At 33.5% G+C, this 15,431-nt stretch overlaps 1 protein-coding gene across 3 annotated transcripts in view; it reads right to left on the minus strand.

Moving 5' to 3' along the window:
- Nucleotides 1-15,431, minus strand: part of LOC120312250 (nebulin related anchoring protein) — a 64,594-nt gene that overhangs the window by 14,660 nt on the left and 34,503 nt on the right. For 2 of the 3 annotated variants that reach the window (XM_039352701.1, XM_039352700.1), the window contains 10 exons: nucleotides 14,005-14,109; nucleotides 12,494-12,601; nucleotides 11,206-11,316; nucleotides 9,968-10,165; nucleotides 8,066-8,170; nucleotides 6,654-6,752; nucleotides 4,137-4,241; nucleotides 3,171-3,278; nucleotides 1,647-1,958; nucleotides 476-580 (listed from right to left, as the gene is read on the minus strand). In XM_039352701.1, the coding sequence (XP_039208635.1) occupies nucleotides 476-580; nucleotides 1,647-1,958; nucleotides 3,171-3,278; nucleotides 4,137-4,241; nucleotides 6,654-6,752; nucleotides 8,066-8,170; nucleotides 9,968-10,165; nucleotides 11,206-11,316; nucleotides 12,494-12,601; nucleotides 14,005-14,109 (1,356 nt within the window). The remainder of the gene's footprint in view (nucleotides 1-475; nucleotides 581-1,646; nucleotides 1,959-3,170; nucleotides 3,279-4,136; nucleotides 4,242-6,653; nucleotides 6,753-8,065; nucleotides 8,171-9,967; nucleotides 10,166-11,205; nucleotides 11,317-12,493; nucleotides 12,602-14,004; nucleotides 14,110-15,431) is intronic. The other variant, XM_039352702.1, reaches the window with a different exon arrangement.

Here is a 15,431-nt window from a genome sequence, read left to right on the forward strand (position 1 = left end):
CTATTATTTATCTAGGCTGAAGGAATGGTTTGTCTAACAGAAATATGATGTTATTGGATCTGGAAACTACTATTTTTAAAAACTATTATTATGTAATGCAATAAACAAACGGAAAATATTTTTTACTGAGCTAACTGGCATTACTAAATATATCAAATAAATATATTTATAAATACATATATTTACATAAATTAAATAAATACATAAATTTATTTAATTTAAATAAATAAATTATGGCAGTGATATACATATAAATCAAAAACAAAAAATCATATAGAAACAAATTGCACTCAGAATATCTCATGTCCCATTTTGTAAATTAGTTGGCATAAGGATAAAGGTCTTTAGGTCTGTTCTGAAATTGATAATACATGCCCTCTGTCCAGGCTTCCATAACATAATGGTGGTATAGGGAAGAATCTTGATGGCATACACATTTTACAGAGGCGCAATCCCATGAAAGAGTTAGCAGTACCTCACTGATGAGTTCTCCAGCCTTCTTCACATTTTCTATATGAGGGGATCTTAGAGGCATCCAGCCAACTCCCTTCATGCAATTCAGATCTGATTTGTAGGAAAACTATTAAATAAAAACAAAAACAAAATGTGAGAATGATCCCTGATTTATATTTGCATTTGAACATTTATATTTTCTGAGACATTGGGACAACATTTTTTTTTATTCATCTGTTGTTTTTGGAATAAATAATGTATCACTGACAAATTTAGGAAAGACTAGACATCATTTTGGGGCCATCATTTCAGAAATGTTTCCTTACCTAAACTGATAAACAGAATGATAATGGGCAGGGAGAGCAGAAGCAAGTTCTGACCTCCTGCTAGCTTCCCCAATGACTTTGCTTGTGGAAAACTGAAAGGAAACATTGGAAATTAACCATAGCAGCATGGCCGGTACTACTGATCTAAAGAACTTGATATTTCAATCCCACAGGAGTAATGGATCTTGGATTTTGAATGCATTGTTTAGTTAGCCTTTTTGAGATACATTGATTCAAAAAAAAAAAAAAAAGAGTCATTGCCCTATGGTGCACCATTTTCCCAATTGAGAGACTGATTATTGGTTTGTTTGATTGATTGATCCTACTAACTGAAACAGCACTTTTACCAATTCCTTCTGTTTGTAATTTAAAGCAAAAATTTGCTTTGTTTTAGCTCTGCTTAGGGAGAAATCCAAGAGTGATTCTCCAATGTTATCATTAGCTGTCATTAAAAAGATCCAGTTGGCTGGATGCTTTTAAACTGCATTTGAGTTTGGTATCTATCAAATGTACCGTGAAGTAAGAAAAACAGGAACTGATATGCTTTTGCTTTGATTTAGGTAAACTTCCAGCCAAAAGTACTGTACCTCCTGTATACTTGTTTATGTCAATATTCTATTTATTAACTCAATACCAAAATTGAATTAATAAAATATTTTAGCATAACTTCTGAAAAATGCTCTGAATTTATTAATAAACCATGCCCTTCAGAATGGACAGGTGCAGAAAAACTTTAAAAGATATAACTCTGTATATAATAAATAGCCTATTTATTTAGTGATATTTAATTTGATTCACCTTACACGGTTTTGTTGTTGGCTAGTTGTTACACTATTTTAACCTCTGACATTCAAGCATATGCATTACCTCACTCTGCAGCAAATTAACTCTTTTGGCCCACTTCATCCTCAAGTCTTCAGGGAGCACTGTGTACTGATGCAATCTTTTCCTGTAATCCTGGTCACTGATGAGATTCTGGGCTTTTCTAGCATGAACTAGATTAACCATGTCCATAGGAAGATTGTACTGAGAACAGATATTTCTGGAGCCTTTCTTATACTCCTGTTCACTCTGTAACTTAGCAGCATGCAAGCAGTGTAGCAGATTGGTATCATCCAGAATGCTTCTGGCACCAATGTGCTTTCCCCTCTCGGAAACAAAGTTGTGCTTATACTGTAGCTGTGATGGAAAAGAAAACAGGATTTATCTTGCACCTCTGCATCTGTGATGCTTTAAAAAGTAAGCTTTATGTCTACATATAAAAAAATAGGAAAGCGTTCACTACAGTGAACAATTCAATACATGAAAGAGCCATCATATATTTTATTGGTGTTGTGCTTCGGTTCACTTTTCATCTTTTACATGTTAAAAACTTGGCTCTGATCAGCACATGCCAAGAGAAATTGTGTTGTTTGAACAACAGGACTCTATATGTGAAAAAAATGAGATTTTGTAGAAAGTCTTTTTGAATTCACTGATTAAGTACTGTATTTGAGGAAGTTGCTGCTAGGTAGAAAAGCTGGGCAATGAGAGCAGATGAATATGAGATGAAGCATTATACAGGTGAGAGCACCTGCATCTGTTTTATTTGTACGCTGCCACATCGGTATTTCAGTATCATCAAAGACATAACATGTTCATAAGCATATCTCAGCAAGACTCAGGCTGTGTTTTGTTTATCTGAAAGTTATTTTTATGTAGCAAAAGATGCATATTTGAATGTAGCTTGGAATATATGAAATCCTCTAGAGAAATGGTACTTGCAAGAAGTCACTGGGAATTCAAGAAAAGGGTTCAAAATATTGAATTCTCACAATAACTAAAGAGAACAAATCTACAGATTATATGGGTACCACTGCTGCTCTGAAAAGTCTTATGATAGCAAAAGTTTGAATATTGTTCATAGTGGTCTTATTACTTGACTTTGGGAGGGGCATTTTGTTTCAGGAAAGTGAAGAATGTAATTCCTATACAAAAAGCACTGAGCTTCTAAAAGCAGAAAATAATACATTACAGTCAAATGTGGATGTAAATCTCTGTTCATTCCTCTTAGTTATTTTACTGGAGTACCCAAGGAAATAAATGGATTATATATTTACATGGATCGATATTATTTTGGATGTTTTGGGTAAATCTGAAGTGAACATCCAGAGATATTTTTCTTTCCCCTATTCCCATTGCAACAGCTTCAGTCCTGCTTTGTCTCTGATTAACCATGACTTTCTTTTAATTCACACAAAGAATCTCATTCATAAGTAATACATTCTGTCTCACATCCTTGTCTCACATCATTACGGAGCTGCTTTAATTCAGTAAAAGCTGCTTTATACAATGTATTACATGAAGTTAACAAAAATTAGGCAAGATGGAAGGCTGCATAATTCAACTCACATCACTGGCAATTTCTCGGGAGGCCTTGGCAGTCTGGAAAGGGATGGCTTCCATTGTCAGTTTATAACCCTGAGCACGGAGATTATGCCAAGATTCCCTATATTTTGCCTAAAGTGGAAATGGCAACTTTAGATTTCCTGGTTAAATTTTAACTAAAAACTAAATTAACAAAAGGAACGAGTTGTAATACAGGTTTCAAAATAGTTCACATAGGTTTTTGTCACTTTTAAAAAGATGCTTCTTCAAACCAAATCAAATAAAAACAATTCAATAAACATATCAAATGGTAAATCCATCTTTATATGAATTGTTCAATTTGTATAGGAATAATTACATTATAAACAATCATGAGCCACCTACAAAACATATGTATTTGATGTGAATAGAAATTTTCACCCAGATCATTTTGGCATGCACTTATTCATATTCTTGGCTCCTTCTTTTTCCACATTAATTTAGGAAGGAAAAAAAGGTGAAAAATTCAGGATAGGTAATACTTCTGCCCAAATATTAACATCCCAAAACAATTACAATCATTACAACAATCTTACCACAGAATATTTAATTCTGAAAATTCACTACATTGGAACCAATGTCAGCATAAAGATCATTTTCAATAAAAAGTGAAAAAATGAATATGCAAATTTTAAATGCAGCAATGCCAATGATTTAAGATACTGATATAATAGATGCAAAAGGGAATTAAAATTATCACCACTGAGAGCAGTCAGATTTTCCTGCTAAAGAATCATGGCAGCCAAATATAAAATGTAACACAGAGGTTAAAATTATAATAAATTGATAAACCATAACTACTCTGACAGAGGATCAAGGACAGAAGATAGCAATTATATTTCATACATATCTGTAAAATGGGTAAAACTTTCAACTTCTCCCTTATAGAGTAGAAGGTTAAATACACTTATTAAGGAGAAATTATTTATTAAGACTAAAGTAAGCACTTACCTCACTAATGTTCACTGCATTTATTTTTGACCTTTCAAACTCAGGAAGTCCTAGGGTTACCCTACAGTGATGCAAAGTGTCTTCTCCTGCTGCTTTGTACAGGCGCTAGGATAATTGTTTTTAAAAGTCTGGTTAACAAAAATTCCTTTAAAATGTTATCGAGTTGTATTTTTGAAATGCAAGTATAGTCACAGGTTGGGATTTGTTTTTAACATATATTTCTTAAATACCACGTTTTGAATTATTTTAATGAAAATGCATACATATATACATACACATTTCCCATATTTGCACAAAATATGGGTCTATCTCCAGTGAAAAACTGGAAGCTTTGATTAAGAATCACCACAATTGAAGAGAATCAATAACACCTAATGAAAGTTTAGTCAGTTTTCTCTGTGCAGAAAAAGAAAGGAAAAGCAATGCTCCCTACTGCACTGTCGCAATTGTTGTTGCTTGTAATTGCTATTCCCCATCTAAGGGAGATGGGTTTAGAAATAGGATAAATAAATAAATAAATAAATAAACAAACAAATGCATACATACATACATGCTTGCATGCTTGCATGCTTGCATGCATACATACCGTTTTCTTCACACTGGATACATCATTTCCACCCACCAAATTATTTCTTTCATGTTCATTGCATGCTCAGAATAGAATTTGATTTGCCAGCATCCTACGTTCCATTTCTATTTTGCCACTATTATATACACAATTATAATAATATTATATATATAAAAGGGTTAATGCTAATGGAATAACAGGCCACTGTGGGGCTGTCCCCATTAACAACTTTGGAAAGTTCCTGTGCCTAGATCTAAGTATACAAATAATGTAATTTGTTGCCTGTTGTTCACGTCTTGTGCTTTCTCTGTTTTTGCCTGCCTTTTATCCCATTTTTGCCAGCAAATGTTTTTGATGTTTGCTGATGTTTAATAAATAAACATCAAACTACATTTTTGTTAGCTGTGCTGAATAGTATGTATACTTTCTCTGATCTGGATATCGGGAATGACTGGGGATGTACTGGGTGCAAACTAAAAGAGAAATTTCCCACAATAATTCAAAGAGAAAGTACGAGGCCAGATGAAACAGAATTTTAGGATGTCAATCATATCCATACTTTTCTTTTTCAATGATACATATAGCTGTAGAAGAGACCCAGTTTGGTCTAATGGTTAAGGCACCAGGCCAGAGACTGTGTGACTTTGAGCTAGTCACTCCTAGCCATGATGTCAGGTTTGGGCGAAAAGTTGGTCAGTCAATTCCTGTTCCAATAAATGGATCATCACTCAGTTGATCTAAAAAAAGTGGATCTGTACTTGCAGAGAAAATACTAAGAATAAAAAAAATAGCTGGAGATTTGTGGATTTTCCCTAAAACATGTGAATTTCTCTATTACTTTTTTTCTTGAAATAGAAAGAAAATAATCACCTCAACCAGATGATATTGTTAATGGACTCAATCCTTGGATCTCCCAAAATGGGGAAGATTTCAATCTGGGTATTATTTTTGAACCTCCTGGTGTTGAAAACATTTTAGTCTGCATGTGTGTGTAAAGAGGAACTTTTTTTCCTTGCATTCAAGCTCTCCAGATAACAAATACACAGCTGGCAGAGTTTTTAAAGTATAGAAATAAGAAAAATAAAGACAATCATAATCCCATGCAAACAAAAATATTTACAAAAAAAGCACTGTACAATTTCTCTCATACAGAATAAAAGCATATTCCAACATTCCATCTGGTGGTTTTTTTACAAACATTTGCATTTTAAAAATTTCAAAATCTTCTACCCATTAATCTGATTTATTATTTAATACTGTATGTAATAATATATTCAGTATTTAAAGTTTTTCTCAATCAATATTTTAATTAATTAATCTTACTAATTGAAAAAAATGTTACAATGCTAAAAAAAAGTTGTTGAAAAGAACGAACCTATAAATCACAGAAATAAGACTGCACTAATCCCTGATTGCTAAAGCTTTATTTCATGACGTTTCCATAAAGATTCAATGTTACTCTGAAAAAAAAATCATGGCAAGGAAGTTTAGGGAGACAAACAGTTTCCAAAGGTGGAGTTGATTTGATTTTCATTTTAATGGTGCAATGAATCTGCAAAGGTCTCCTGAATAGTTTGAAAAATCAGAAGCAAGATTCTTGGCCTCTGGTGCTTTAAGTGAGTTTTTGAATACATTGATGTTAACTATCTTTGAGACTGTCCTTCCCGTATACCCTTTTGCATTTTGGCTGCTTTCAAGAACAAAAGAGAAGTCATTTGCACAAGTCCCTATGAAATAACTGCTCTGATTTGTTTCCTTTGTCAGACTGACTGACAAAGAGATATTAAAAGCTTCTCTAGGAATAATAAAAATGATCTCACGATGTTAAAGGATAAATTGATGGTGCTTTCCTTCCCCCCCTTTTTTTAGTATATTACACTTCTCAGAGCATGCTGCTTTCTTCTCTCCCCACATATTGCATTTTAAAGATCCATGTTAGCAGAACCTACCTCATTAGCAATCATATTGCTGAATTTTGCATGAAGGAGGCCAGGAGAGTCTGCCACTGATGTGTACTTGAAGGAATTTGCTTGCTGACGGTATTTACTCTGAATTCACACAGTGAGAAGCAGACAAAAGGAGGAATGCAAGATAAGGACATTATATTTTCAATGCTACAGATTTGGCTAGTACTTTACACAGAATCTGTAACATATAGCAATCTTTTGACCTGTACAGTATATCATTTTAATCCCTTGCCTCCATATTATTAACCGGGCCTGCATAGTAAAATCAATTCCCTGAAAATAAACAAGGACTAGTTGTTAGCATTACTTCTTTTGAACTACATTTTAGCACTTGGATGGAATTATACAATCCAGTTTTTGGCTTAGTTGGTTTGGTCCAGCCATCAATTTGTTGTGGTGCTGTAGAACCTCAAATATATGATTCCATTCAAAATAGATTTAATGAAATAACCTCTTCACTTAGAGACTTTAACTGAATCAATTCAGATCTAATATTTTTTACTAAAATTCTTGAAAGAAATAAACACTTATATTAGAGCTAGAAAAAGTTGGACTTCTTTTATCAATAACAACTACATTCACGTAAGTCTAAAGGGCTTTCAAAGGATAAATAAGCCTGCTGGTTGGGTCTGTTATTCATATATTAGAACACATATGGAATAGGACATGCCCCAAAAGGATAAAAGCTGAACACCTCACTGCCCCTGCCTTTTTCTGCTTTTTAAAGGCCTTTTTAATCCAGAGAGGCTAAAAAGGAGATTGGAACTATAAGCAAGAAGAGGGCAGGAGGGGGGAAGTTTCAGTTGTCCTCACCTCTAGGATGTTTTGACGAAAAACATTTACACCATGTTTATACATGAAAGAAACTCACATGCACATTTTTAAAATGTGGTTTCTGCCATTATATCTGTTTTGGTCTTTATTTTGCCTTATTATTGACCCATTCTTTTGCTCTGGAGAAAAACTTAAGAGTGAGATGAGAGAGCGCAGGAGAGGGAGATGGAGAGAGTGCATAGTAATGAGGAAGAGTAATTCTTTATCCAGGCCACTTATATAGAGTCACTTGGGTTTTGAGAAATGTGATTCTATGTCTAATATAAAAACACAGGCTTCCTTTCATCTGGAAAGGAGAATTTCCTTCTACAAAGGATCACCCCAATGTACCAATCACTTGGGTCCTGATTACAGAACAGAAAGTTTGTGAAAGTAGTTATCAAGGTCTGCAAAACCTTGAACTCCGTTCAGTTCATCCAGGATATAAATTGAGTGATCAAATAAAGAGGAAGGGTGGGAATGAAAGCCCACCCTTAATCAGGAAGCCTCTTTGTCAGTTTTACACAGACATCTGGCAAAACCTTGTTTGTAGTGGAAAAATCAAAAACATCTTTTGTTACCTCACTGATGAGTTCAGAAGCTTTCTTCTTTGCTTCAATGTCCAAGGCTCCAGGTATGATACAGCCAACTCCTCTCATAAAGTTCAAGTCAGACCGGTATAAATTCTATGAGAAACCAATCAAAACTAATTGATTGATTGCACAGAATGAAGAAGTATTTATTCAAATGCTTTCATTATAAATAACATCTGCTTCATGAAGCCTATGTAATTTTCAAGTATACTGGAACTGAATTTCCTTATTTCATGATGGTGTGTTTAAACACACTTTCAGTTACATGCACAAAACATTAGCTCAGTATTTTCTGTTTGTATGTCTATGTATCTATTACTATATAACTCTATCTATCTATCTATCTATCTATCTATCTATCTATCTATCTATCTATCTATCTATCTATCGGCAGAAAACAATACCTAATTCTGAAGTCAATTCTGTATAAAATTGTAAGTTATTTTTGATATTTCCTCTAAAATCATTCATATCAATTAAAAACCTTACATTGATGAAATGATCATGTTTATACTCACTCTAGAAACTTTAAGCTACTACTTTTTTAATGTCGTGGTTGTAACAGTGGGTATTATGCTAATGTATGTACATGTGTGTGAATACACAGACACACACACACACACACACACACACATAATTTAAACATTTTTAATAGATAGGGAGAATCTAGATACAAATATTTAGGTACTGCTATGTGAGAAAAAGATAGGCAATAGCCAGCCTACCTGGGAGAAAAGGTATTTGAAACCAGTCTCCATCTATGGACATTTTACTTCAGCCTCAAAACCTTCGTAGCCAGGTTTTTGGAAGCTCCTTTGGCTACTGCTTCTTAATGCCTATCTGTAACAAATAATCTCTTCTTGTCCACAGTTTGATATGGATGGGAGCATAGATCTGGTTTGTTCCAACAAAAACCAGTTGATCACTTCAAAATGTGTTCTTCCAAATTTCAGTTGGGCAGAAAGCATGAACTCAGGGGCTAGGAAAGTAGAGTAGCTGTTGGCATCCATAATCTTCTATAAGAGACTGGAGGGACAGGGCCACAGGGTTAGGCCAATAGTCCTGTTGTTGCTGCACCATTTTTTTCTGGTGGTGGGCAGCATCATTTCTTGGGATACTAGATTCCATTATCAAGATGGGGTAGAGTTCTCTAGCTCATAGAATTAGAGAATTTCAACCAGCTATCTCTGGTTGGGTTGTCAGAAATTCCAGAAGTTCATACAATTATTGTTATAGACCAAACTAACCTGGGAGCTGCATGTTATGCACACTATTGCACAGTGTCAATTATGTCAACAAGGAGACTAGACTATTGCTGACATTTGTGGAATCCAATTATTTCCAGAGGGTACTTGGTAAGATTCCTAAGCAATTCCACTGAGATTTAATTGTTGTCTGGAATGTCTGGATAATAGTGGCTTTGGGTTGAAATTACATCTGAGCAACATTTCCCTGTCTACCAAATAAGGACAGCTCCTTGGACTACTGAGGAGCTCCAGAAAGTGCTGTGTTATTTTAGGAACTGAATGTAAGTCATTCAAGAGACCCATTGGATTGGAGCAGCATATAAACCCAGTATATACAGTACATAAATATATTAGAAAATATATTCTTAAAACTAAGATTTAAATTTTCATAGAAGCAGAATGGGGAGGCATATTTATACTGATTAAAGGATGAAAATAATTAATTGTAAAGCTATAAGTTATTATTATAAAACTATACTTTAAATGGCTCAGCCCATTTTGGGCATAGCCCCACTTTGTTTGAATCTGACCTTGCCCAATTTCAAATGTGATTTTCACTAATTCTTCACAGATGCATCTGGCTCTCTGTCTCACAGAAGCTATTCAACTCTCAGTTAAAGATGGTCTCCAGAACTTAATTTACCTCACTCTGTAGTTTATAAGCTTTTTTAGCACATTGCAGCCTCATATCTTCTGACAGTGCTGTATAATCATGAAGCAGTTGTCTATATTCCTGATCACTGACCAAAGACTGGACTTTTCTGGCATGTACTAAATTCAGCATGTCTAATGGTAGGTGGAACTTGTTCTTCTGATTATCAAAATCTTTCCTGTAATTTATCTAAGAAGGAAGTAAAAACAAATGCTATTTTTCAGCCATGACTTAAAAGATAGTCATAGAAAGTAATTTGACAAATTCTTTTGAAATTATTCGCTTTACGATTATAACTATAACCATTAACTAGGAAACTGGACAGAAAATAATAATATAACCACAGGAAACAACTGGCCATTTGAATGAATATATTGTTATTATTTGTTCCTCAACAAAGTTGGTGTACATTATGAGCACATTACTGAATTCTGTTCCTAAGCATATGAGTATTGTCTTAGAAGTCTTTCTAGTAATTTCAAAAGTGTTCTTTGAAAATGCCTGTATTATATTGGTGAACAAAACTAACCAAAGCATAAAAGAACTGAAAGAAATAATACAAAGTCAGAAAATATGGAGAGAGCTTGTCCATAGAATCACCAAGAATCTGACATGATTGAAAGAATATCATCATCATCATCATCATCATCATCATCATCATCGTCACATTGCAAGAAAATTAGAACCACTATAATTTTTTGTCCTCTTCACTTTTCTCCTTACTTCTTCTTTTGGCATTGCTCCTCAATGTTTCCTCCCTTCCATTTCCATATTTAATAGTGGTGCAGTATTAAGTTAGCATTTTTATTTTTTACTCATTGTGTTGGATTTGAGTTCCAAAAGCTTAAGGGAGTTTACATGCAGGTTTCCTTTATTGTATCCTCAGAAACAAGATCATATGATGCACAAAAACTCAGATAACTTAAGAACCTATTTAGATTTAAATAATAATATTCTGGAAGCATCTTGGCCCTGAGTACCAGGTACTGGAAAAAGATGGTGAAAGGAGTTATGATATTTATGTCTTATCCATGCATTGTTTTTTCTTTTGTTTTGATAGGCATCTACTTGGTTGATGAAATAAGCAGGATGCTGGATTAGATAAGACTTTATATTCTTATGCCAATAGAGGTGAAAGTCTCATCCATTTATATTATTTTGAATGTGCTGATCCTAACAAATTGAATGTTTGCTTATTAAAAATATAGTGATATTAGTATACCACTTACATCACTCTGTAGCAAAGCTGCATGCATGAAATGAGAGATGTTTATATCTTCCAAGCCATGGGAACCAATCAAATGTCCCTTCATTTTCTCAAATGCCTCCTTGTACTTATACTGAGGAGAAGAAAGAAAACATTAACATAGCCAAAACATGAAAAATGAAATAAAATATCTACTTTTACATTTCTTTTTGTTGTCTTCTCTGATAGGGGAGACTTTACATAAAGTCATATGTATCAAATGGCCTTATTCAGGCAAAATCAAATTTGTTTTAGAATACATCTGCTCTACAAGAAAGAGAATGTGGGTTTAGAAATTCAAATTACATTTATTAACCTGTACTTTGTTTAAACAACAGCTGGTTTCTAATTGTTATGTAAGAAGTGGTACTAAAAACACACAGTGTTATATATATTCACACCCTTTGCAAATATAGTTACATGTAATCTCATTACAATAGATCCTCGCACCTGCTCATTTGTTTTATTTGTTGAACTCCATATAATGGCATAAACTGAATTGCAATATTATTGGGGATGAAATTAAAATCTCTGAGTTAAACTCTTGATATACTTGGAGAAAAGATTTAAGAATTACTCTAAATAATAATAAACCATTAAACCATTTTTAAACAATAAGGGGAACAATAGATGAATAGTTTGACCTAAAAACCATACTAGAATATAGTCAGAAGTAAATTCAATCTGTTACTGGAATTTCCTAGTTTAAAAATAAAAAGCTTTATAATAATGTAACAGCTACTGTACTTTTAGAGATGCATCTGAAAGTAATGAATATATTGTTTCATAATGTTTCAGTAGCAACAGACAAAATAAGAGGCAATTTTATATACTATTTTATTCTCTTTCCCAATTGTCCTTAAGAATTTTATTGAGAGTGGGGCGGGGATATTCCTCTTTGTGCTAACACTAACTTTGACATTCAAATTCCTTTTAACTTTTAACATTAAATAAACCCATTTTAAAGAACAGCGATCATTAAAAGTATCTTCCCTTCCCCCTTCCAGTTTATCAATACAAATTATATAATATACAGTATCAAATATAATATACAGTAATCTAATATACAGTATCAAATTTAAAGGTACATTAAGATCCATTTACCTAATTCTACTTAGCAGAGTATTATTTAATTCACACATAAAATTTGTGGAAATAATTTGGAATTCTTTATATTCCAAAGCTATTTGTTTCTTCCATTGTCCTTTTCCAGTATCTAAACAAAATGCCCTTAGAATTATTTTTTTGCCATTGTTACTAAATCAACTTACATCACTTATAATTTCATTAGAAGCCTTTGCTGTCTGGAAAGGAATAGCATCCAGTTTCAGTCTATAACCACCATGTTGCATTTTATTCCAGGATTCTTTGTAATGGGTCTGTTTGGAAATAATAAGTAAGACCAACATCCATTGATTGATACTCGAAGCATGTTCTTCCCTACAAAGAACAATACGTTCTATACCTAGAATGCCTAGCCCAAACTTATATAAATTAACTTGTTTCTAATTAAATAGGCTTCTCTATTTAGGTCAGTATTGTACATTGTTAGAGTTACAGTTCATATATGATGCTAAGTTGATTTCTGACAGAACCTTGAAATCTGCTTCAGTTGGTGTAATGGATGTCAGAATGAACTTGGGAAATAGGAGTAGGAAGAGGGCAACCGCCTAGACTAGGGGTAGGCAACCTTGGCTCTTTTATGACTTGTGCTGGCTCAGGAATTCTGGGAGTTGAAGTCCATGAGCCATAAAAGAGCCAAGGTTGCCTACCCCTGTCCTAGACAACAGTCAAAGAAGAGCTATTTCAGCCAACAGAAATGAGTATGAAAGAAATATTTCAAAGGGGACTCTCCCTAGTTCTCTGGAAAGTAAAGGCAATTGAGGGGAGAGGTATTTTTAGATTTGTAAGATTCTGTTACTGTAATCTTACGATGCTAATATTAGTATTCATGGTTTTGATTTCTTGCCTGTACAAACTTGAATAGCTGGCTGTTAGATCTATTGATTCAAACTGGAACTATGATTAATCTAGATTCAGTCCAATGTGTCTGAAGCAGTCATTTTATTATCTTGTCTAAGGGCAACAAAACTATTTTGTTTATATCCATTAATGTTTACCTCTAGTTTTGGCAATAGCTTCTCTTTTATCTTAATTTGCAGTTATCATAAAAGGTATCAGTAATAATAGCACTAGCAAGAAGAAATCAACACTCAAAATACCCCAGAGGTAACATATTGCATTCTGAAGCATAAATGGCAGGCAAGCATAATAGAAAATTACATTTGGGCCAGCTACCCATTTTTTATTTTTTTATTTTTATTTTTGCAATGCAAACTGAATCTGGGGCATTTTGAATAAAAGCAATGGTAGCTATCCTCAAGAAGATAGGATAGATGTGCTATAAGGAAAAACATACACTTAACTACAACAAAATGACTCCTTGCTATTATGTAATGTGACTACCACGCAAATAACTTGGTTGCAAATTTTGCAACTTCCACCCTTTGATTTAAGGACATTAAGGACAAACTTCATCTCAGTTCAGTCTTGGCATCTTGGAATCTTCTTTTCAGAAAGCCAAACCAGCCAACAATATGGCAATGCTGCCATTATTAAAAATAAAAAGAACATCAAAAATGCATATGCATAAGCCTGTTCTTGTAACCCCTTATTTACAATCAGACTTATCCTCAAGAAAGAAAGTGAGAAAAATACATTTTACATAAATCACAGCTATAATTAATATAAAGAAAGTCAAGATGTGTCCAAAAAAACTTACCTCACTGATATTCAAAGCATTTTGCTTAGCTTGAAAGATCTCAGGAAGTTCTGCTATTTGAGTATAATTATGTTTGATATTCTCTCCATGTTCTTTGTAAAGCCTCTGGAAAATTCAGAAAATAATTTGTAAGGCAGCATTACATGTTTTCGTGCTAATATCTCTCCTACCCTCTCCCAAATGAATCCTTATAAAATTAATTCAAGAACTATAGCCAACATAAGAATTCATCTAAGCCTTATAATTTTCTTGTGACTGTCTTTACTAACTGGAGATTTAAAATGAGTTGATTTAGGCTGTGGCATCTAGAATCTGGAGCACCCTTTGAAGTCAGCTATTTCCGGTTGTGTCACTGAAACCTTTTTTGGCAAATCGTGAATTCTTCCCTCGGTATACATCCAAACTATTGTTTGCTTATCATATACAGTAGTAAAGTTTATAAAGTGATGATTCACAACAGCAATAAATGTTTTTTTATTTAACTATTACTACGTTAATTAGCTTCTATCAAAGGATAGCATTCCAGTATCTCAATTCAATATGAACGGGGAGAATCGAAGCACTGCTGTCTCATGCTACAAATTCCTTTCTAAAACACAGCACTTGCAGGCAACGTGCTTTGGAAGACAGAATTATCTCCTGCTGTTTTCTGAATTTTGAAATCCTTGATGGCAGATTTATTCATTTATAAGTCCTGAATAAGATAATTATTTTAACTCTTGAATATGAATACAGTATGGTTTCCAGGCTTATTTATTTATCAATGTACCATGCATATTCTCCTGAGCCAGTAGTGATAAAATGCCACTTCCCAATAATGCTTGTCTGGTATTTACTGTATTATTTTTTTCACCATGAGGTAATAATTATTTCCCCAAACTTTAGATCTCACTGTGCACTTATTTAATTTGATTATTTTATTGTTCTATTTTATGTCATATTGGGATTATTTCTAAGTAGATAGCTGTACTTAACTCTGAAATAAAACAACATAAATCACTTTTCATCTCCTCATGTAATTGTCTTTGTGTGTATCCATCACAGAATTACCTATTACTATAGAAATAATCAGCTGTAGATTAGAAGCATCTATGTATATGGCTGTATAAGACTGAAGTGATTTGTATTACTAGCATTGATTTATTGTAAAAAAAGAGAATTGCTAATAATTGTTTTGGTGAGAGAAAGAGACATTCATATTTAAAATGTTCCCTAAGGAGAAATATATATATTACAAATATGATGCTGATATGGTAGTAAATTATAAACACATGCTTAATGTACTAAACTGTATGAGTTAGGATAGGGTTACAAATTTATCTCTCCATATATGAGTGTTTTACTAGGCTTTTTAGAAGAATCGTAGGTTTCCATTAACACAAGTTTCTCTATTCCTGAGAATGAGGTCAATGACACAGAAAACTAGT

Source organism: Crotalus tigris, unplaced genomic scaffold (assembly GCF_016545835.1).
Source record: "Crotalus tigris isolate CLP2741 ecotype Arizona unplaced genomic scaffold, ASM1654583v1 scf7180000018468.2839379, whole genome shotgun sequence".
NCBI classification, from domain to species: domain Eukaryota; kingdom Metazoa; phylum Chordata; class Lepidosauria; order Squamata; family Viperidae; genus Crotalus; species Crotalus tigris.